General features: G+C 46.2%; 1 protein-coding gene across 3 annotated transcripts in view; it reads right to left on the bottom strand.

Moving 5' to 3' along the window:
- Positions 1-5,824: 5,824 nt before the first annotated feature.
- The window catches only part of LOC118778295 (cingulin-like protein 1), a 44,090-nt gene continuing 26,119 nt past the window's right edge, over positions 5,825-23,795 (bottom strand). For 2 of the 3 annotated variants that reach the window (XM_036529769.1, XM_036529770.1), the window contains exons 4-21: positions 23,518-23,635; positions 22,853-23,056; positions 18,047-18,673; positions 17,190-17,456; positions 16,719-16,814; positions 16,282-16,428; positions 15,742-15,834; positions 14,952-15,158; positions 14,251-14,355; positions 13,866-14,018; positions 12,172-12,339; positions 11,549-11,722; positions 11,029-11,118; positions 9,137-9,220; positions 8,440-8,558; positions 7,938-8,046; positions 7,501-7,664; positions 5,825-6,458 (exon numbers count right to left, since the gene is read on the bottom strand). In XM_036529769.1, coding sequence (XP_036385662.1) covers positions 6,350-6,458; positions 7,501-7,664; positions 7,938-8,046; positions 8,440-8,558; positions 9,137-9,220; positions 11,029-11,118; positions 11,549-11,722; positions 12,172-12,339; positions 13,866-14,018; positions 14,251-14,355; positions 14,952-15,158; positions 15,742-15,834; positions 16,282-16,428; positions 16,719-16,814; positions 17,190-17,456; positions 18,047-18,673; positions 22,853-22,951 — 2,811 coding nt within the window. In that variant the 5' untranslated portion in view covers positions 22,952-23,056; positions 23,518-23,635 and the 3' untranslated portion in view covers positions 5,825-6,349. The remainder of the gene's footprint in view (positions 6,459-7,500; positions 7,665-7,937; positions 8,047-8,439; positions 8,559-9,136; positions 9,221-11,028; positions 11,119-11,548; positions 11,723-12,171; positions 12,340-13,865; positions 14,019-14,250; positions 14,356-14,951; positions 15,159-15,741; positions 15,835-16,281; positions 16,429-16,718; positions 16,815-17,189; positions 17,457-18,046; positions 18,674-22,852; positions 23,057-23,517; positions 23,636-23,795) is intronic. The other variant, XM_036529771.1, reaches the window with a different exon arrangement.

Below are 23,795 nucleotides of genomic sequence, written 5' to 3' on the forward strand. Positions count from 1 at the left end.
TACTGTGTTGATCCACATGTTTTTATGTCTCCACACTGTCTCTGTTTCTCAGTATGTCTGTGTAGCCAACTGTATTCAAGTGCTCACATGATCTCCACCAGCCAAGGGGTCACAAAGGTCAATGTTTGGAGGAGATGCATTAAGTGTAAAAATATTACAGCCCTGATCGTCCCCCTCTTCACCTTCAGTTATAAATACAATTCATAATGATCTTTCAGTTATGGATATTATCAATCATGAATTTATTATCAATCATGGATCAAAAATAAAAAAAATAAAAACAAGCATTCTTCCATGATATACATCCCACATAAATATCTGGGAAATTTCCTGTTATCCTTGGTCAGATAGTACAGACAACATGCATTGGTCAAGTTACCCTTAATATTTCCTTCTCTCCCACAATAACTATGAATGAAATGAGGATGATGTGCCCTGGATGTAGGTATAAGGAGTCCTTTCAGTGATCTATATCAGCTCTCTGGACTCTGGAAATGTCGTTGAAAGAAATGCAATGCTGGCAAAGCCATAGAGCAGAAATTCACCAAGCTGCTCAGTAAAAGTCGTTCTCTGGGAAAGAGGTATGTGTGGTATAGTGGTAAGGCACAGGGGTTGTAACCCAGGGGTTGCTGGTTTGACTCCCAGGTGGGGCTGTACTGTTTTACCTTTGGGCGAGGTGCTTACTGTAACCTGAACTGCCTCAGTTAAATATCAATTGCACATTCTCTCCCACTTGTCATCAGTTCGTAAAGTGAATAAATCTGTCCTCAGGTATTGTTGCACCTTTGTAAATGCATGTCATACTGTGCTTTATTTAGAAGCGTGACTAGCATCTCAAGGCCATTTGATTGGTAAATGTCAATACATTTATTTTCACTGTATCATAGGGCTTGATGTTTATTTGTAGCTATACAATTTACCAGAAACAATGATGACCAAAATCAGAGTTCCTCAGTACAGTTATGGATATTGTAATGGCTGGAACACCCATTGGTCTATCAGCAAGCAGGACCCATATCCATTTTATAATGGACTTTATGAATCAATTTAGGTATTATTCCTAATGCAGTCCTCTTCGTGGGTCTTGGAAATGCTCACTGATTTTACCTTAGTCGATTTAAAATATGCAGATAGGATCAGAGGCTTGTAAAAAAGATGATTTCCCTATGGGGGCTTTATACTCAATGGTATATATCATCTTTTCCCAATGCAATTTCACTTCTCTTTTCATCCTATTATATTTATGAGTTAATTCATGAAGCCATGAGATTAACAATGCATTAAATGAGCAAAGGAGGTAGGCAATGAGTTCCTGAGAGCCAAAAGCCTGTATTACACACCAACGGGCAGTTTCCAGATTCTATTTCCCTGTGCTGGTCTTGTGTGTTTGTCAATGTCTCTGATGTTCATATTTACAAGCAGCAGTGGCTTGGGAGACTGTATGGAGCCGATGTGCTGCCCAGTGGAACGGCATGTGTGTGGGTGGATTCAGTGTTGCTACCATCATAGCACTCAAATGCCCAGTACACAGCTATGATATACACGCTAACAGTTATACTATAATCATATGACATTAGATGAGACACGACACATCCTTGTAATTAGGCATTGGGAGAAAAAGGTCTGTACAAATTATAAAGTTCCCGCACACTTAAACGTAGCACAAAGCTGTATGATCTGGGTAGCTCAAGTACACCTAAACTTGTGCAATCAAATAACTGCAATAACACTTGCATTTATGCATACATACATGCATACACACCTACAAGTATATGCACATACATGAGTGTACATACATGAACCACACAAATATATGAATATTTGCAGATGTGTTTTTAGGTACATACATCCATAAACACAATAACAAAGGCACAATAATTGCACTGTGAACATTACATAGTAACTTGGTATTTGGTAACCTGCTTAAACTTACACAGTTCTGAGAGGCATGTTCACACCTTGGGAAGGATAATTCAACATAGAAGTTACAGTGCATATCTCTAAGCCAGTAAATGCACAGCACTGAATCTGAAACCAAAGTACTTTCTCACACCTCATTTTGCACTTAAGTGATAGATCAACAACAAATAGACTACAGCTCGAATGCCATGACTGAATGGACTTCTAATCAGGCAGTTTTCCAGAAGGCTGTTGTATGAAAAAATTAGAAAAGGGCATTTTTAAAAAGGGACCAAAGGGATAGTACACTGAATTGAATTGTTATCATGGATTTTTTACACGGAGCCACTTGTTGCCTTGTAAAGCTCCAGATTTCCAAAGTGGTTGGAGTGGACTTTGCGTTCTGGCTGTAATTGGCAGTGTAGTATACCAGCGCAGAGTACATAACAGGAGTATTGGCATGCTGATGATGACAGAACATTCCAGTAAATGAGGAATTGGTGGGAGCCCAGAATAGAAGCTAGCGGGACTCTAATGGAACTGGGGAGAGATTGGGCTTTACTTGCCATATTTGTGTGCATAAAGGGGAAACTGAGCCAATGGATTGGCTAAATGACTGAAGGTTTGTGTGAGTGGAGGTGAGTGCTTTTCAGTGCCAGAAAGACGTTCTGGAATACAATCTATACATAAGGCACCAGTAATGCAGTGAAGCATATTAATGTATGGTAACCTAGCAACCAATGCACCAGTCTGGTTCTTCATTACTGCAACAGAAGCCACCATCTAATTCACAAGGTTCATTGTTTCGTTTAGGCAAACGCATATTTAAATTGCGTGTAATTCAAGGCCTCACTTACAATTGGGAAACACAAGGATGGCATTTTATAATAATGACCTAAGTAATTGTTGCAGATTATGTCCACTGACTGGCTAAAAATTATACCTGAAATTGTGATTATTTATGCCTAATAACAGACAGGAGATCATATACATTCTCTGCCCCCAAAGAAATATATCACCTTATCTTTGATCCTTGTTATACAGATTTTTTTGTCCACTGAAAAGGTAGTATTTATGGATATTTAGATATTTAGACTTAACAAAGGGGTGAATGTATTTCAAAGTGAAAAAAAAAAATCACATTTCAATAACATATCAGGTCAGTCTTGGAAGCTTGTATAGATTTCGCATATATGCTTTATAATGTGACCTCAGTGGTCAGACTTAACATTCTTAGGTCTGAAGTGGGCACAATTTACCACTATAAAAATGTTATGAATGACAGGACTTGTAGCAGCAACAGTGAGTTATTGCCTCACAACCTGTCAAAGGCAGGAGTAGATCTATTCTGCCCCCATGCTCTGATCCTGGATCAATACGCACCTTTTGTTCAAAGTGGTTGGGAAAAGGATGAAGGGTTACTAAACCGCGTCTAGATCACTTGGTGGGGAAGAGAATAACATGAGGGTATACTCAGGTAGCATAATGAAACAGTTGCACATTCTGATGTTTGTGCTTTGATCTGCTTATTAATCAGAGGGATCTTGCCAATAATTTATGTTTTCATTTCTCAAATTATGTTACATTATTGACATTTGGCAAACACTTTTATCTAGACCAACTTGCACAGCTTAAAGTTTAATCCATTCATACAGCTGAATATTAACTGAAGCCATTGTGGGTTAAGCACCTCGCCCAAGGTTACAAGAGCAGTGCCCAAGTGGGGGATTGAACCAACAACCCTGTGCCTTACAAGTATACTACACTACTGTCCATACATAAAACAGCAGCAGGAAAATTATACAAAATTAGCATGTTTTGTGTTTCTATTTAAACAGGAATAAGAATAAAATATGGAGGGCACTGTAAATACACTGTATTCTTATTATCTACTATATTTTTATATCAGCTTTGATTTTAAATATTTCCAACTTGCTCTGAAGATGGCTGCAGCAATGGCTACTGTGGGCTTAAATATCACATCTACCCAAATACATCTGCCTTAAGATTTGATTTTTTGCATTTCAGATAGGGCCTGAAAGGGTTTGGATGTTTCCTTATTTATTGTACTGACTAACCAAACACAAGTTTAAGTCTGACTGCTAATGCTTCACTGTTTTAATGTATACCCACACATCCTCTGTATGATTTCATAGCGCATAAGCATTCATAAACACTGAATTTCAAAAATCAGCAGATTATAGTCAAACAGCAGGCAGATGTCTGGTATCACAGGAACCCCTTTACAGTTAGCAACAGTTGTCACAAGCAGCCTCGCAAGGAGTCAACCAGCATTACTGGTGTGGAAGCAGGGGAGCAGGTGCCGGAGCCCTTAGGGCATCATGAAGGCGACATAATACTCAACAGGTTCACTTAGTTCCAGGTTACAGAAACCCAGAGACAAACTTTAGAATGTGGAGCTACAAATGAAGACATTAACATGTTATTATAGAAGCCAACAGCTCTTTAATAGCCCTTACAATCACATATATAAGTGTCTAAGGAAGGGAGTGACAGTTTATGACCATGTTCTCATGTATTTTGTGGAACACACAGCTGTTCAATTCTAGCCCTAGATATGTCTCTTGAAAAGTAGCTTAATGCAGCATTACTGAATATACACAATTCAAACAAAGGGAATGACTTAGCACAACCGTAAATGACACATACTCTACATCAACAAACATAAATACATAACCAAGACCATAACCAGCCAAATACATCACATCTGGTGCAACAGTACATAAGAGGAGCTAGTGCTAGAATTAAAGGCAAGTTAGCCCGTATATGTAAATAGACAGGTTAGAGAGGTTGTTTGGCAGAAGGCACTCCTTTTGACATAATTTAATACATTAAATACATTACCGGGTTTTATGTGATCGATTTGGTGCCACAGAAACTGCATTAGCGCAGCCTTTGTGGCCCCTTACCGCAGCAGCGTGATGCTATCAGTGAAAGCGTTTCAGTGGCCCCGGCATTTCGGCTGAAATAAAATATAAATGGCTAAAGGCTACAGGGAACCGTGCGTCAAAGGCCGCGCTGAATTACACGCACACACACGAGGCAGAGCTTTCTGGACTCAGAGTCTTGTAAACAACTGGTGGTAGGTGTACATGGGCTAGCTCTTCCCTTCCAAGAACACAAGCAGCCCAGGGTTCACTCGCTGCGTGATGCTAATAGGGACGTCTTCACCAAAACACTCCGCTTTAAGTACGTTCGTTTATTTTGCAACCCAAAGTCCAGGAGTGCGTGTTCCTCTTCAGGAGCTTTTCTCAGAAAAAATTACACACCATATGGAGAGTTCAATGGCACTGAAGAAATAAGACCTCACCCTTTCCCCCCTCCTGTAACCATAGTGTATTCGTATAGTTTGCACCATGCATGTACTGTCTTGGGGTCACACAGACTTTGCACTGCAAGGTCTGCTCTGTCCAGAAATCCCAGATCCCAAAAGCTTGTCCTGCGTGGGCCAGGAGTCTCTTTGCATGGTTCATCATCTATTCCAGGTTCTCACACGCCTCATCTCCTTTTTTCCCCCAAGAATGGCAAGCGCATGGTTGCGTTGTCCACGTGAGAAACGTGTTGCCTTGGGTGATACCAAATTGTCCAATTTCACATCTGCGATGCTTGACATTTTGTCCAACATGAAAACACGTCCTTATTGTGGTGCAACACGAGGCTTAAGTGTGCCAAGACATCAGCAGAAGACACAGGCGAGATTGAAACAGTTCATGAAAGACAACATTCATTTTCTGTGGAGTTTGCCAGAAAAAAACAGCTTTATAAATGACAAAATCAAAAGACTCATCCCTCTTTCCAATTACATCCAACTGCTGTGCGAAAGAAACAGTAGAGATACTGTAAATATTTCTGAAAGAGATATTTTCAAACACATTTTACCAAAAACGTGAACCCAAGCCCAATGACTTAAAAGTACCATATACAATAAATGCTTTAAAACATGTAAAAAATAAAACTCTATTCATGGGGTATAATACGGGAAAGTCAATGCATTCCAGGAAATGAGCTCAAGCTGTAAATGTCTTTATGGTAGATGCATTACCTCCAAAATACACCTTTGGTAAACAAACATGTTTTTAGACATGTTCATAATACATTTTTAAACAGGGACACTGGATTTCATGTTCCCCTAACTATTTAACTCCAAATAATTTGAGAAACCAAGGTTTTGCTATGATTAACTATATATCAAATTTACCTCAGATCTAATTTCAGAGAAATTACCCTGTTTGAAACCTCTGATGGGGTTTGTGTGAGGTCAGACTGTGGCATCAGTTTGCAACTGAAATTCCGATGAGGAAGGAGGATAGGGATATGGCAGAATCCCATCTGTTGCTCTTTCTTTGCAGGTATTTATTATGGAAGTGCACTGCTGGTCTAGTGGAATCCAGATGCTGGTCCTAATGCCATCCCTCCAGGTTCTGAGGTGTCAGGCTGTGCTGGACTTGGGCTCCGTCACCGGCTCATCGTCCTCGTCTACACTCAGGTCCAGCCTCAGATTCTCCATGGTTTGTCTGACCGTCAGGGACTCGTTCCGCCTACGCACACAACACGGAACACAGTGGGATGTGTCACTTCCTGTCTCACAGTGCATGATGGGAAAATGTGCTCAATGCTTTCATGATGGGAATGTATTATTATACGTTATTATACATGTATTATTATTAGTTTTTTTTTATCAAATGTTGACATCCCTCAAGAGCTAAGTTAAAAAACTGCTTCTCTTTTCCCCGGTATTGGATTAAATATGTACTGTAGTCTTACTCTAAGAGAATATAACAGGGCAAGATAGGCAAGTGCTCGTTGCTGATAGAGACCAAAACACAGAGCTGAATCATGCTCTGGTCTATGTAACAGGGTTTTTCTCTATTTCAAGGGTATGAAAGAAGCAGGAATAATAATGGGATTTATCATGGTACTTGTCAGTCAGTCATCACTGATGTGTAACAGTGTTGTGAGTACTGTTGTGTGTCAGTAGCACGTGATGGTGAAATGTGAGGTGAGGTGTGTGTCATTGGCGTATAACAGCACAGTGTGAGTACTGTTGTGTGTCAGTGGTGTGTGATAGTGGAGAATATTACCAGTGATGTGTGTCAGTAGTGTGTGTGACAGTTGAACGTGAAGGCAGGTGTGTCAGTAGTGTGATAGTAGAGAATATGAGCACAGCTGTGTGTCGAGTGTGTGTTAAAAAGGATGCAAACACAGGTGTGTGTCAATAGCGTGTGACAGTTGAATGTCAGCACAGGTGTGTGTCAGTAGTGTGTGTGACAGTTGAACGTGAAGGCAGGTGTGTCAGTAGTGTGATAGTAGAGAATATGAGCACAGCTGTGTGTCGAGTGTGTGTTAAAAAGGATGCAAACACAGGTGTGTGTCAATAGCGTGTGACAGTTGAATGTCAGCACAGGTGTGTGTCAGTAGTGTGTAATAGTAGAGAATATGAGGACAGGTGTGTGTCAGTAGTGTGACAGTAGAGAATATGAGCACAGGTGTGTGTCAGTAGCGTGTGATAGAGGAGAATATGAGTACTGTTGTGTTGTGTCAGTAGTGTGTAACGGCGGGGGCGGGAGTGTGATGTCTCACTTCATCTTGAGGTGCTGGTCGAGCAGCTGCCTCTGCAGACGGCTGCTGGTCTCCCTCTCCTCGGCCAGCTCCCTCTGAGTGTGCCGGTGCTGCGTCTCCCTGCGGCTCGCCTCCTCCTCCACCTCGTTCAGCTGCCGCTTCAGGGAGCGGATCCGCTGCGTCATCTGGGGGCGAGGGCAAGGGTCAGAGGTCAGGGGTCAATCAGTCACTCACCCTCACTCACCCCACCAATTCTTTTTTATAGACATCTGTTGTATATATTTTTTTGTTTTTGAACAGAAAACAAAAAAATATATTCAGTGTCTATCTGGTGATGTTCAGCATCACACTGGAAATAAGAAATACACGACTTGTTTGCTGGTTTGCTTTGAGAACACAACAGCACACTATAGGTAGCTCTCTACCGCCACCTTGTGGTGTGAGAATGATTGCCTTACCAGATCCTTCTGCTCTGTGGCAAGTCTGTGCTCCTCCTCCAACTGGTCTGACAGTTCTTTGACTTTCCTCTCTAGCTTGCCAATGTTGTTTGTCAGCACTATTTTATTCCTGCAAATTTAGAGAACCGTTATTTCACCACAATTCCCAGCAATGTAACTTTAACAGGAAAAACAGCTAGAGAGGTCAGAAATTTAGGAACAGACACACCAGAAGATCAAACTGTGAGGGCCGGAAAAACAATTTCAAGATCTCAAAAAGAGGTCGCTAGGTGTTTTAAAAGGAAAACCAGAGAAAGTGTTTCTTGAAATGACCGAATCCACACTACGCACAGTGTGGCCAAAGTTCAGTGGGCCAAACCAAACACCTTTCCCTGGTTTACATTTTCTCAGAAAACAACCACTGGTGCCCTTGAAGTGAGACGCATAGCTGTGGCAGTGATACTGGAATACTGTCAGTTTTAAGAAAGCCTTTAGGAGACCGATTCGGGCTCTCCTCACTGACCTCTCCTCTGCCCGAAGGGAGTTCTCCAGGTCCTTGACCCTGCTCTCAGCCTTGGTGATGACATCCTCCTGGACCCTGGAGCTCTGCAGCTCCTCCACCTCCAAGCGCAGCTCCCTGATCTGGGGTTAAAGTGCACGTTCATCAATACCATGGAACGTTACGGGTGTAAACTGTTCATATGAGACATACGGTACCAATCAAAAGTTTGGGCACACCTGATTAAGATAATGTGAAACTTAGACTAGGTGGAATATTTATCTAGCTTTTGCTAGCTACTTGGCAAAGAAGAAAATGTTGGGTACTCAAATACTGCACAGCTTTTTATGGCCTCACCATAAGACAGCGACAGCATATGCTGTCCTGTCTGAACAACACTCTTCTATGTTGTTGCCAGACAGTTACTAATCACTACTGTTTAGATGATTTCTCACCATAATATCACATTTTGTGCAACAACAGATAATGCAATCTCCTGTTACGAAGGATTTTTGGCACATTTTCAGACCCAAGCCTTCACATACCTTTGCTAGGCTTATTTAGAATGTTTACCAAGGGAAAAGTGCTGAACTGCTCCACTGATTAGATTAGAACACCTAGCATTAATATGGTATGCCCCATCCCAAACAGAACACTGCAATGCCAGCATTGCTTTTGTGATCATTTCAAAGTGTGACCGGCCCACGGGATGGTAGGTTACCTGTCTCTCCAGAACAGCCTTCTCACACTCCAGCTGGTCATTCAAGTCCTTCTCCTGTATCAGCCTCAGCTGCAGTTGTTCAGTCTGTAACACACACGGGCGCAGTCAGGATAAGGCGCTCGTAGTAAAATAGGTAAACCGCTTTAGACAGAGATACGTTCCGAGCGCGCTTGCATGACGTCAGCAACCGAGGCTCTAAATGAATCACATTTGCATGAACAAAAAGAGGACAATGGCTACTTGTTTAATTTGGTGATATATTTTAGGACAGCTCATGTGAGACCTTTTCTTATTGCTCACACAAGTATAAAGGGGCAAAGTTCACTCCAGTTCTGCTGTGGTGAGTCACAGTCTAAATATGTGGTGGAGCAATTTTCCATTTTCTGAGAAAATGAGGAGTTAAAAATAGCTGTTGGTACTGTCTCAAAGTGGCATTATGAATGATGAAGTGTGTCTTCTCACTGGCTGGCTGGCTGGCTGGCTGGCTGGCTGGCTGGCTGGCTGGCTGGGGGGGGGGTGCGGGGGGGGGGTGCGTATAGAGGCAGATGGGGGTGCGTATAGAGGCGGTTGGGGGGGGGGGGGTATAGAGGCGGTTGGAGGGGGGTATAGAGGCGGATGGGGGTGCGTATAGAGGCGGTTGGGGTGCGTATAGAGGCGGTTGGGGTGCGTATAGAGGCGGTTGGGGTGCGTATAGAGGCGGTTGGGGTGCGTATAGAGGCGGTTGGGGGGGGTATAGAGGCGGATGGGGGTGCGTATAGAGGCGGTTGGGGGGGGGGGGGTATAGAGGCGGTTGGGGGGGGTATAGAGGCGGATGGGGGTGCGTATAGAGGCGGTTGGGGTGCGTATAGAGGCGGTTGGGGTGCGTATAGAGGCGGTTGGGGGGGGTATAGAGGCGGATGGGGGTGCGTATAGAGGCGGTTGGGGTGCGTATAGAGGCGGTTGGGGGGGGGGGGGTATAGAGGCGGTTGGGGGGGTATAGAGGCGGATGGGGGTGCGTATAGAGGCGGTTGGGGTGCGTATAGAGGCGGTTGGGGTGCGTATAGAGGCGGTTGGGGGGGGGGTATAGAGGCGGATGGGGGTGCGTATAGAGGCGGTTGGGGTGCGTATAGAGGCGGTTGGGGGGGGGGGGGGTATAGAGGCGGTTGGGGGGGGGTATAGAGGCGGATGGGGGTGCGTATAGAGGCGGTTGGGGTGCGTATAGAGGCGGTTGGGGGGGGGTATAGAGGCAGATGGGGGTGCGTATAGAGGCGGTTGGGGTGCGTATAGAGGCGGTTGGGGTGCGTATAGAGGCGGTTGGGGGGGGTATAGAGGCGGATGGGGGTGCGTATAGAGGCGGTTGGGGTGCGTATAGAGGCGGTTGGGGGGGGGGTATAGAGGCGGTTTGGGGGGGGTATAGAGGCGGATGGGGGTGCGTATAGAGGCGGTTGGGGTGTGTATAGAGGCGGTTGGGGGGGGGGTATAGAGGCAGATGGGGGTGCGTATAGAGGCGGTTGGGGTGCGTATAGAGGCGGTTGGGGTGCGTATAGAGGCGGTTGGGGGGGGGGTATAGAGGCGGATGGGGGTGCGTATAGAGGCGGTTGGGGTGCGTATAGAGGCAGATGGGGGTGCGTATAGAGGCGGTTGGGGTGCGTATAGAGGCAGATGGGGGTGCGTATAGAGGCGGTTGGGGGGGGTATAGAGGCGGATGGGGGTACGTATAGAGGCGGTTGGGGGTGCGTATAGAGGCAGATGGGGGTGCGTATAGAGGCGGTTGGGGTGCGTATAGAGGCGGTTGGGGTGCGTATAGAGGCGGTTGGGGGGGGTATAGAGGCGGATGGGGGTGCGTATAGAGGCGGTTGGGGTGCGTATAGAGGCGGTTGGGGGGGGTATAGAGGCGGATGGGGGTCACTCACCTGCTCGATGGCCCTCTTTTGTTTGCTGGCCCACCTCTGCTCGCTGTCATGCATCTCCTCCAGGTCACTCTCCAGATCGATCATCTTCTCCTGTCACGTGAGCAGCACCGGGATATGTCAGCGCACTGCTCTTAAAGCAGCAAAGACCGAGAGACAACCCTGCCACCTCCCTCTCGCCTCTGCCACACAGAAGTGAACTCGGTGCCTTTCTTAAAAAAGAACTTCATTTGTTAGATGATGTTTCATTCTTATAGGAGGTTATAGGATTCTTATATGTGGATCGTTTCACAGGGGTTATCATTGGTTTGCTCCAAAGGGTTTAGCCGTTGTAACTCATTGATTTCTTTATCTGTGATTCTTGTGATACCATTGGTACTAGCCATTTTTAGCCACAATATCAATTTCCTGTTGACATTAGCCATATTAGCCATGATGGTTTTGCCTGTGTGGGAATCTCCTTTAGTGCGTGCGGTTTCGGGGTGATCTGTGCCCCAGTGTGGAGACGCAGGGGTGAGTGTACCTGGGCCTGCTTGAGCTGTTTGACCACGTCCTCCTTGGACTGGGCCAGCGTCTGCAGCTCCATCTGCAGGTCTTCCAGCGTGCGCTCGGCCTGCTTGCACTGCAGCTGCGCCCGCTCCCGCAGCTGGATCTCCTCCTCCAGGGTGCGCTCCTTATCGATCAGCTTCCCCGAGACCTGCGGGGACCAGAGAACCGTCAGCTGGGGACACCGCACCGAGCCGCACCACACCGCACTACACCAACCCGCACTATACCACACAACACTACACTACAATATACCTACACTACACCACACTACAGCACACAACATCATACTACATAACACAACATCACACCACACCTTACCACACCATATCCACACTATACCACACCATGTACAACTGGCTTGAGTAGGTGCACAGCAATTTTAAATAAATAACAAAAAGCTTTAATATGTAGAATTATCTCACTACCTTACATTATTTATTTTCTTAGGGGTCACCTCTGAATTTGGAACCTGTGGTCCTGTGGTTATGAATTCAGGTCCTTCATCATCATACCTATACAACTACATGCTGCCACCCAAAGCGAGGGGTATTAAATAGGGTGAAGACTGATGAGAGCAGCAGTGGTCCTGCACCGTACCTCCCCCTGCAGTTTGCTGATGGTCTGCTGGGCTCTCTGCAGCTCCTGGGACTTCTCCATCAGGCTCTCCTCCAGCTCCTCCACCCTCTGCTCCGCGTCGTCCTTCAGCTTCTGCTGCAGGCTGAGCTCCGCCGTCGCCTGATTGGACACCTGCAGGGCCTCCCCCAGCTGCAGAGGACAGAACACCGTTAGGCACGGGATGCTGTGTACATACAACACAGTCACACGCAGGTAGCTGCGTACATACAATACAGTCAAACTCACGTTGCTCCATACGTGCAATACAGTCACACTCACATAGCTCCATGTGTACAGTAGAGCCACACACAGGTAATTCTGTATGATACAGTACTGTTAGGCACAGACAGCTCTGTGCAGACCCCCTGCTCTGTAGGTATACACTTTGATGTGGTAGATACTGTCCTCTGTTGGTAGCCCAGGTGCCACAGATTATCTCCAAAGAAAATGGATATCCAGATACCGTCCTCAATGTTATATAATACGTTTATGTAATTTATCGTACTGATCTTTGTGATTTCAAGACTCACTGCATGACCAAGCTGAATGTCGTTTAACGCATATGTCTATGTTCAATATATGTAAAGCTAAAGGTTTCAGAGTTCAAAGTAAGTGACAAACAGAATCTTGGTGCCCATCTCATTTGAACCATAGCAACCACACTGAATTTCTATTGTCCTCCTTTCAGATCCGCTAGCTGGTTTGTCCCTCATGACATTCTCAGGTCTAAACCTAAAGGGCTTTACAAAACAGATGTTTCTTCTGAAGGGGAACATCTTATTCTGACTTCACACATGTGGAGAGTGTATGTTTATGAACATGAAATGACTGAATCGGTTCAACATTGAGCATTAATTGTGTGCACCTGCCATATGTGGCGATATCGATGTGAGCATAGTCATTCAGGTGAAAGGATTTCAGTTAAATTAACAGAACAGGTTCACAGCGTTTCTATCAGGTGTAATCTGCGCAGGCACCCTATGGTTTTTTCAATCGTCATTTTAACTTAAAACTGAAAATAAGGATTAATTTGACTGATTTCAGTTGAGGAAAAAAAAACACTTCTTGCATGAGCCCCTTAAAATAACACTCCCCTGATCGAGATAAAAGGGTGCGACATTTGATGTGTTACATTCTTACTTGAAGAGGTATCACGTAAAATTGAAAAAATAAGAATATCCTTTCCGGAAGGTTAAAGGTGCAAACTTTGGTCTGTGTGGATTTTTTTTTACCTGTCAGGATTTGATTCACAAAATGCAGTCAGTGCAAAACAAATGCAAAGAAAAAAAAAATTAAGTTATATTTTCATATACAGAAAGCGATGGAATGGTGAACACCCTGCATCTACACCCTGTTCACTTTGGTCAAATCCTTGGCATTTGAATTAAGTGGCATCACACCAAAACTGAAATGAACTGACTGCACCCATGCTTTGTCACTTGGCTTTTGTCAGAATGCTCCCACTCACTGCTCTAGGAGTGCTGTTAGCCTAGTCTGACACTGTTGTGCATTTAAATTGAAGGGATACACTCATGTGCTATTGTGATGGAAGTCGATCTGGATAAGAGCGTCTGCTAAATGCATGTAATGTAATGTAATGTCACACCCCTACTCAGTGGTCAAGTCCCCCAGACTGAATCCTGGGAGGGGCCTGTATGTCCGACACACACACACACCTCTGCCTCCAGGCGCAGAACGGTGCTGCTGAGATCCGCCGACCTCTTATCACGCGTCTGCTTCTCTATCTTCAGCTCCTCCAGCTCCCTCTCCATGTGCCAGAGCTTCTCCGACATCTCCTGGGAGTGTTGCGTCTGCTTGTCCAGGGCCTCCTGCAAGACAGAGGAGCACCGGTCGGTTCACACAATCCTCTGCGCTCGCAGTCGCTAAGCAACAGGTCGCCGAGAGCGGGCCGGACTTTGGGAGGTAGGCAGGATATGAATGTACTGTGTGGTCAGTCGGGAGAGGAGAACCGTGGCGCGGCGTTTGAAACCAGAGCGGACAGCCCTGTTTGACACTGCTCTACGGGCTGATGCTAAGCACACGTTCATCTGCATACCGTACCTCAGCGTCTTGTATTTTGTTCTTCAGAGACTGCTGCAGGAAGTTGAAGGCGTACTCTTGAGTGTTGGCCTCCACCATCACCTCTCTCGCCTCCTTCAGCTCCGACTGCAGAACAAACAAGGAGCAAGGGCCACACAGTAAGACCCACCGCCACATGGAGAATACATACAGCAGTGAGCCTTACTGAAGAGTTCAACAGTGCGCACACGGGGACCTTCACGACCGGGTTTGGGATTTTATTTACATAGGAATCTTTTATTGTACCATGTTATCATTTTCCCCAACAACCTGAATTTCTTTTATTTGCCGTTAGCACTATCTTAGTGAACCTTCTTCTCACCTCCTAGTGAAAAATTAATAGCCTCATAACATAATGACACTTGGGTTTACCCATATTTTAAAGGAAAACCCTATTAATATCATTCAAAGTACCTGCAGAGCATCACTGGTTTATAGTGATTCTACAGATATCTATAGACAACTTCACAAAACTCTAAAACAATTGTCACAGTGCGGTGTGGTTAAACCTATACAAGATGGTTATTTATTAAGTGGGCTATTTTCTAATCATTAGTGTAATTTTGTATCGTTGCATTATTGCAAATATTGACGAATCACAACAGAAATACTCATAAAGAGACCTGTGCAACTTAACTGGACTTCACCGTAACTTGTAACAGCTGAAGACAGCACGGCCATACCTCCATCTCCCTGAAGCGCTCGTTCATTAGGAGGTTCTCTCTCTCCATCTCGGCCATCCTCTCCCGCATCCTCTTCATCTCCACCTGCAGCTGGGTGTTGGTCCTCAGCAGGTCCTCGTTGTTCACCAGCAGGCCCCGCATCTCGAAACGGATCTGATTCCTCTCCTTGTCCATCTCCACGCTCTCCGCCTCCAGGAACTGGTTCCTCTGTAGGGGGGAGGTGACGTGATCAGAACACACTGAGACCTTAAGCGCCTGCAAAACCAGGTTTACTTCTGATTCTGGTCATTTCAATGGTCTGGACTGTACCAGATACTTTAAATCAGAAGATCTAGTTCCAATAGTGATTGTTTGTTTTGCTACTTTTTGCAGTTTCATAGGATGCCTGTAATGTATATTAAGTCAATCCCATCATTACTTTAACTAAATCTGGAAAGGAAACTCAATTACTTCAGAGAGAAGTTTAAAGAAAAAAGCGTATAAAGTATATAAACACACACAGCACCATTTTTTTTTATTTCAACCTTTAAATCCCAACACTTTTGTTCAGAGTTCTTCAACTGCTTTTTCAATATATATATGTAAAAATGTTTGCAGGTTAAACGGCACAATATCTATGGGTTAAACTGTTCAACATAAATATAGATGTAAACTATATGATATCTGAGGAAGGAAGTTCAATATCTATGTATGAAACTTTACAGTATCTGCAGGCAAAACTGCACAATGCCTCCAGGTACACCTATAGTACTGGCAAACTGAGGGAATGTTCTTCTTAAGAATGACATACCCTCTGGCATTCGTTCAGCTGCCTGGTGAGCTCTTCGATGAAGTCCCGCTTGTTGGGAACTCCCGGCCGCATGGGAAGGGTGTTGGACATCACCTGTAAAAGCCAGGAAATTTGTCACACAACCACAAAATCAAATAGGGACGTTCAAAGGGTAACATGAATACTTCTCTCAAAATCAAAGTCAATCAAACCAAAATGACTCAGCATACTGTATGTAAAACTTGAAAAAGCCATCTAGAGTTTTAACAAAAATGTTTGTCTTTTAAAAATTACCAAAGCCAACCAAGCTGACATACTGTATTTACATCATGCATATCACAATATATTTTTGTATATACCGTAAAACAATGTAGTGTTCTCTCTCTCTCTCTCTCTCATATATATATATATATATATATATATATATATACATATTCAATCATTCAAGATTATTCATAAATTATAGTACCATGATGTTGCATACTGTATGAAGGTGTTACCTTGCATAAACCTTATATAATAAGGACTGATAGAATAAGACCTCCTTGGCTAAGGCCTTACCTCACGCCTCCTTGTCAAGGTATCGTAGGCGGAGTATTGTCTGCGGGGCAAAGTCACTGTGGGGGAGGGCACAGGGCTGGTGCTCCTGCTGCTGTTGAACCCAAACAGGTTGAGCTCTGATGTGGCTGGTGACAGGACGTCCTGGACCTGAGAAAGATGGACGCCACATGTCACCAACCAAACTGAGGCTGGTTTTAGCTACAAAAAAGTACATTACGAATCTTGATATTATTGCAAAAATCAATGTTCCCCAGACACGGACACAGAAATCAGACCTTTTCAACACTTTCCAAAAACCTGAGTAGCTGACCATCATTTACATGCTTAATAGTAGCACCACAGAGCTACAATTCAAAAAAGCATCACTTAATCATTATGGGTCAGTGCAGACAGTGTGAAAGGAGATAATTCAGTAAAAGACATTAAAGCTACATTACCTTATACTCAGACATTCTGTAGCTGGGGTTAAAGTCGATGGATGGGGACGTGTAGGGGCTGTTGAACACCCTTGGCGGACTCTCAAAGCCACCCATCTGAAATAAAGGCAGAAAGGCATTATATATTGCTGAAGACCAATGTGCGCTGTATGGGTAGAGGACATGTTATATTTAACATAAAGACAGCATCTGGTTTCAGACTACGCTGTAAAATGTCAGCTGTCAAGTGCGGCTTATGGATGCAAGACTACAATAAATGAAAAATCTGAAGTAACTGAGTCTACTGCTTTGAGCTTGAACACATAATAGCAATCGCCACTGCCAAAAATTGCAGTTTTGTAGCAGGAGTGTCTAAATGACCCATCTGGTTATCAAATGCACACTCGACACACTTCCCGGGTGGAATTAGAGGAGGACCACAACCTGGCAACCTCCTCCCCCCCTCCGGGTTCCCAGCGCCAGCATGCTCACCCGGTCCGACATGGTGTCCCAGTCCCGGGACGCCAGCGACTCCAGGGACCCACGGTGGTTCGGCCCCGATCTGGAGGTGCTGCTCTCCCAGCGGGAGCTCCGGGGCCCATTCTCCCCCGCTGTTCCATCTGGGTCCCTGGAACCGTTCCTGATCACGTCGGAGCCAAGGAACAGCTGATATTTGGGGTTCTGCGCGACTCTGGGATTCGGCGCCTCGTCCTCGGACGGGGGACTCCCGGGCTGCTTGCTCGGATCAAAGTCGGATTCCTACAGGATTTGAACATATCAAACGGGAACATATAGGATGTTAGCTCGGTGACTGGAGGGGGCACCACGGCGGCCGTTACAGTATGGTGTTTTTTGATGGTACCGTATGTTATATTGGGAGATGCTTGTGATGTGCAGCAGAGCCAGTGAACTGCAATGAACACAACACATGAGGAGGACGCATGCCAAGCCAAATATAAAGAGACACATGGCAGACACAGCAGACACAACAGACACGGCAAACTGCAAATTGCAATTCATGCAGTAACTGCTTACAATTCATGCAGCTCAAAAACACAAAGAAGGCGGTAAAATCAGACAGTGACATTTATTAAAACTCCTGCTTCATTCAAACATGCACACGTTGAAGAGAGAGGGGGGGTGGTGTGTGTCCAGTTTGGGAGGTGGGGTTAATCCAGACCAAGCCTCTGCGGTTAGTACTGACCAGGTGGGTGATGAGGATGAGACGACAAGGAAGGAGCGAACCATGCAGTGGAATTTCCGTGCAGTGCAAACACAAATGTGCATTTACTCAAACTCGAGGCAGGCGATTCTGTATTGGGGGGGCAGTCTCACTCCAATCGACTTACCGAACCCATCCCATAACCGGGCTCTGATCCGTCACGCGGCCCCCCTTTGCCTGGGGAGACGTCCCTCTCGGCATTGCTGTCTGCAGAGCCCCCGAAACACTGAGTTCCACCTTCGCTGTGGGGGTCTGTGCCCCTTGCTGGGGGCGTCACCCTTATAGAGGGTAAAGGGGTTGGTTCAGGGGCTCCTCCTCCTCCATCTCCGTTAGCCAAAGCCGAAGCGCTCCTGTTCAGGGTGCCCTTTCTGTCCTCCATCGGTCCGGAGTCTGAACTGCTCTTCAAGGCGGCCTTCCCGCTGCTGTCCCCGGCGCCAACCGGAGAGCCGGTCGGCGACGATGCCATGGAACCCGTAGGGGAGGCTTGCCCGTTCTCGCCCCCGGAGAACTTCTGGATCAGGTCTTTGACACTGCCTGACCTCTTCAGGTTAGATCCTTTCACCAGAGAACCCGTCCGGTTGGCTCCTCCAGGTTTAGATCCATCTACAGGGTAGGCATGAGCCTTCTTGTCGCCGTTCGGACTCTGCTGTGCCCCGGGGGATTTCGACGACGCGGCGGCGTGTCCATTCGTGAGCCCCGTGAAGCTCTTCGCACTATGTCCCACGACCCCTCTCGCCTCTTTGAGGGCAGCTCCCTGGGAAAAAATGAGCTTGCAATTCAAAAACAGCACTGCCAAGGCAAGAGACAGGGTACAGTGGGCGTGCAGACTATATCTGTGCCCTTTACTCTCCTTCTGTTCTGCCAAATCCTGCCCTGTTTTTCCTCTGTAGCTCAAACTGTCTTTGCAGAACGGAATTCAGTCCTCAGGGGACAACTCGCTGTTTCGGCAATCCGAGTGAAACGTCTGGAGGCGAAAGATGTTCGCGGATTTCCTCCTTTTTAAGTAAAGCAAAAGCTAGTGAAATGAAAGGCAAGCCCTGGATTCATCTGGTGTTATGGCCACCAGCCTGACCCACTGTCACGCAAGCTCATGCACTGAGACCAATAACACCTCTAGTTTCTGATCCCAAACAAAAGTGCTGACAGCAACGCAAGGGCTGTAAAGCCTTAACCAGAATGTGATGAACCTGTGAAGGAGAAAACCCCTCAGGACTATTTCTGAGAGTGTATTTGTGCTTCTGCAGACCGGCGCAGCAGGTACTGACAAACTGGAGTGAGAGCCTCATCTACTTCACAGTGTTGCCTTTTACTGGGTTGAGTAGCTTCCTGAGATAGGATTGCCTTATCTGGAGAGCCTGTGTAGCAGAGAGAGATGCTCTCTTGCGTTGGTGAGCATCACAAAGTCGGGATGGATTATATCAAAGGTGGATTTTATGGATAATATAAAAGAAGGCAGACACATGACCTACCTCTCTGCCCATCACAGGGTTAAAACATTCCACCTTTTCTCTTGCAGGTATAACCCACATGACAGGGCCCTTCCCATGTTTGAACAGTGATAATTATGCAGAGTTTTGATGTCGTGTTTGTGATAGCAGACTGAGGGATAACCCTCACGATCATTGGTGTAGCTATTATCAATATCTGACTACAGATGTGCTTGGGAAAACAAAATCTTGTTGCCTGTTTACTTCAGGAAATGGTTATGATCACATATGTGTTTGCATGTCATAGAGAATGCTCCCCTCCTCACAGAAAGCCTGGCAATCACCTGGATTTCAACTGACCCACTCAGGTGTGGCCATGTTCTTCTAAGCCTGACGTGTGGGTATCATAACATAGATGAACGATAAAACTTTTTTTTTAATGGTGTGTTTAAGTCTCTTTTAATTATGACTGAGCTGCCGGAGGCTCAAACCTATAATCAGGACGATCATGTGGAAGGCTGGAGCCAACGTGCATGTTGGTTTTGCCTAATGTAATTGCATTATCGCATATTTTCCATGCTTGTGGGGATTACAGTTTGAAACGCAACAAATTCAAATTATATAAGCTCTGTCTCCCTCTCTCTGGCAGGTTATGTTTAATTAACGAGATGACTGCTGTATTTACGTTCCGGGTTCACCCAAGCATACGAAAGCAGGCCCAATGCACAGCTGTAAAACAGAGGCAGAGGCAACTTTAAAAAAGATCGGGCTCCTTTGGACAAAAATCCCTATTGAGAGGCTCCAACATCTGTGCATTCATCTAAAAAGTGAACACACCCACCCCCCTATTCCCCCAACCCCCAACCCCAACACGTTATGAAACATCAATTTCAGACTGGAGTTCCAGCACAGACAGGAGTGACAAAAATGAACAACCCCCCCCTCCCAATCTAGCTTAAAAACCAAACCAAGCTTCAATTAATGATCAAATGGCGCAATTATGCTAATGCCGGTTATATAAATGAACTGGACGGGGTCCAGCGGTTCTGATTAGCGTCCTGGCAGATCTGGATGAGGAATGGCTGAGTTAATCCTAGGCCTCTCCTCTCATCCCGCACCGATGAATGAGTGCTCTGCAGGCGGAGCAAGCCAGGTTTCTCTCCGAATTAGACAGCGGTAATCACTCTCTTCCTTTATGGCCATGGCAGGGTTAATCAGTTAATCACAGAAAATAATAATAATAATTAAGTCATATTTGAGCCCACTGGCAATTGCTCATATTTTTCCATTGTGTGATTAGCTTTTGGGGGTTCATTGTTGTAAAATGGCATTTGCCGCAGACGTGTACCGCTCGTATATGTAGTGTTTGATACATGCTGTTCCTGGAAGTCATGCGCAGTGTAGCTCTAACAGGAGCGGGGAAAAAAATGAGAAAATCAGATCGCCAGCCAAACGGGAGGTTAAGTCATCAGAGCCGTTTCTCACAAAGACCTGTTAATTACCCAGCGTCCTGGCTGCGACGGCACCTTTTGGCTGTTAGATGCCGGTTGCCATGCCAACCGCGCACACACACAGCCCGCCACAGGAGCGGCGCTGGGTTCTCGCTGTTCCGGTGGGTGGGTGGGGGGGGGTTTGGGGACGAGGGGGAGGTCACAGACGTGAGAACGGGGCGCGCTGACCCAGGATCCGGGTTCAGGCGGGCCGTGAGATGGCTGGCTGCCTGGGAGCCCGCTGGCCCAGGGCCCCGAGCCGCCGAGGGGACGGCCGTGGCGGTACATCTGTCCTGTTTCCCATGGCGGCCGGTCGCTGCCTACCCGCGGGCTCCCCCAGGCTGTCTCGCCGGAGCGGATCGCGGATGAGGACGGGGGAGCAAGGATCCTCCGCGGCTCACCGGAGCGCCATATGGTGGTGGTTGGGGGGGGGGGTTTGCGGCGCGCGCTGACCCAGATCCGCACTGACACGAATGGCTGTCAGTGTCACTGTGCCGTATGTGTGTTTGTGCGTTTCGTTTTTTTAAACATATTCTACTTATTAAGAGTTTCATCAGGCATCTGCTGCCTGTTTTCACTCACTGTCTACATCGTGCTTTATAATAACAGCAAAAAAATTGTGTCGGTACGTGACGGTTCGCACACACAAACCACAACTTTTGGAAAAATCGCCATCTAATTCAGCGGTTGACCTCATCCTAAGAATCAGCTCTGGGGGGCACAAAATGGAGGAGAGGAGTCTCTCAGAGGCGGCGTTCCCTCGGCGTGAGCACCTCGGCTCACGACTGTAAACAGAGAGAGACAGAGAGAGAGCTTCCGGAGGCTTCTCGCCGAACGGGAGGCACGCGCGGGAACGCAGCCTCAGCAAAACGAGTAAGAGGGAAAATATTAAACCGCGGCTGCCTGCATCTGTTCCACGCAGGGCGAAACATTTCAGAACATTCAGCCCCAGGCAATCTGCTCAACAATATGTTCTGTTGTTCTTCCGCGCAAAGTGATGTGCGGTTTCCTTTCATCAGGCAAAATGGGGGATTACATGGCACATACTTTCCAGTTGGCATTGCCTGGGTGTTGAACAGACCAGAGTGCACATCAGACCTGTTTTCAGTCTAATTTAGGGGCCACAGGACTGATGATATGACATAGGCTACATTTTATATAGGGGGACAGGTGTAATACTGATATGCAGATGACACATTTTCTCTATGAGTCAAATCTATTTTGCCTGGTTAAATATAAGACTCAGACTCAGAACCATTCTGACAACCCTTAATCCAAACTTAAACTATTTTGTATAATAGGTAAACACTGATCCAGTATCAGTGCCTGGGGGCATCATATATATTCAAATGTCCAACCATAGGAAAACAAAACAGAGTGATGAGACACAGAGGGGAGGAGACAAACATTGTGTGTGACACTCCGTACTTCCCTCTAAAAACATCTTACCTGAGAATAAATATGCCAAATAATACCTGGATGCAGACAGAAAGAACTGTCCAACTTGCTGACAAAGATGTAGTGTCTATGTAGAGAGACATTTGGACAGTTTCTGGGAACCATTCATTTAGTTGACATTGTCGTTAATATCCAGAAACTGAAAACATTTAGTTAGCTCTTGGGGGCATGAGCATAATTTGTGAAGGCCACTGTATTAATTGACTTGTGAACAACGACAACATGCTTCCTTTGGAGTTTGAGGGAAATGGCACACATTATACTACATTACATTATTGGCATTTAGCAGACGCTCTTATCCAGAGCGACTTACATTGATTACGGTTCTTTACAGTGTTATCCCATTATACAGCTGGATATTTACTGAGGCTATTCTGGGTACAGCTGGGAATCGAACTGGCTACCTTTCGGTTAAAAGTCCTGCTTCTTACCACTATGCTAGAGTGCCGCCAATGGTAAAATGAGGAGAAGTGCGGATGCCCGTGTGGGGAATGTGAAAGGGGTCACGGGGGGCTCCCCGCGCGGGAGACGAGAGAGAGAGGCCCCGGCGGTAATTACCATGCTGTTCTCCCCCTGCATGCCGTCGGACACCTTCCCGGAGAAGTCCTGCAGACGCTGCACCTCCTCCTGGTACCGCTGCGCGTCCTCTCCCAGCATCCCCCGCAGGGTGCTCAGGGCCTCCTCCTGCAGCCGAAGCCTCTCCGCCCGCTCCTCTCTGCTCGCGACGCTCTCCTGCAGCCTCTGCTTCGCCCGCAGCAGCGCCTGCGTGGGGGGAAAATGCACCAATCGGGGGGCGGGACACGCTTTGCCTGGTGTGCAGCAGGCTAGTGAGCCTGTTGGCCAGGAGGAGGCCCAGCACAATGGCCGTCAGCGCACCCCTGGGATCTAACTAAACTCTTATCATACATATTTGGAGGCAGAACGTCTTACAAAAGCTGTGTGTGTTACTATTGTTCTGGGCAGCAGGTCATACAGCCTACAGTACCAGTCAAAAGTCTGGACTCTGCTTTTATTCTTTATTTCAAAAAAGTGTTAAACAAATCAATCTTATACTTTAGATTCTTCAAAGTAGCCAAAAAATATTTTTTAAAAATCAATTTTTGCTAAATCAGTGAAAATGGACGCTCACTTTGCCTGCACTGCCCTCCTCACAGAGTAACTCTGCATGACTGGATGGAATGAGCGGGAGGGCTACATCGGGCGACTGGCCCGGGGTCACTTACGGCTCTGTCCTCGGAGTTCGGAGATCCCTGTAATAAGGTCTCTGCCTCGGTCCGCTGGGCCTCCAAATCTCTCAGCTCAAATTTCAGGAGATCCTGCTGGCGTCTCACCTCTGTCAGCCTGCGGCAAAGCACAGAACAGCCTCTAAAATCTCCAGGGCTGTGGCAAGGATCAGACAGGAGAGACATGCACGCACACACGGACTCACACACGCGTATGGATGCAAACACACGCACACACGGACTCACACACATGTGCATGGATGCACAGACAGGCACAC

The sequence above is a fragment of the Megalops cyprinoides genome, chromosome 5, assembly GCF_013368585.1.
Source record: "Megalops cyprinoides isolate fMegCyp1 chromosome 5, fMegCyp1.pri, whole genome shotgun sequence".
In the NCBI taxonomy this organism is placed as follows: domain Eukaryota; kingdom Metazoa; phylum Chordata; class Actinopteri; order Elopiformes; family Megalopidae; genus Megalops; species Megalops cyprinoides.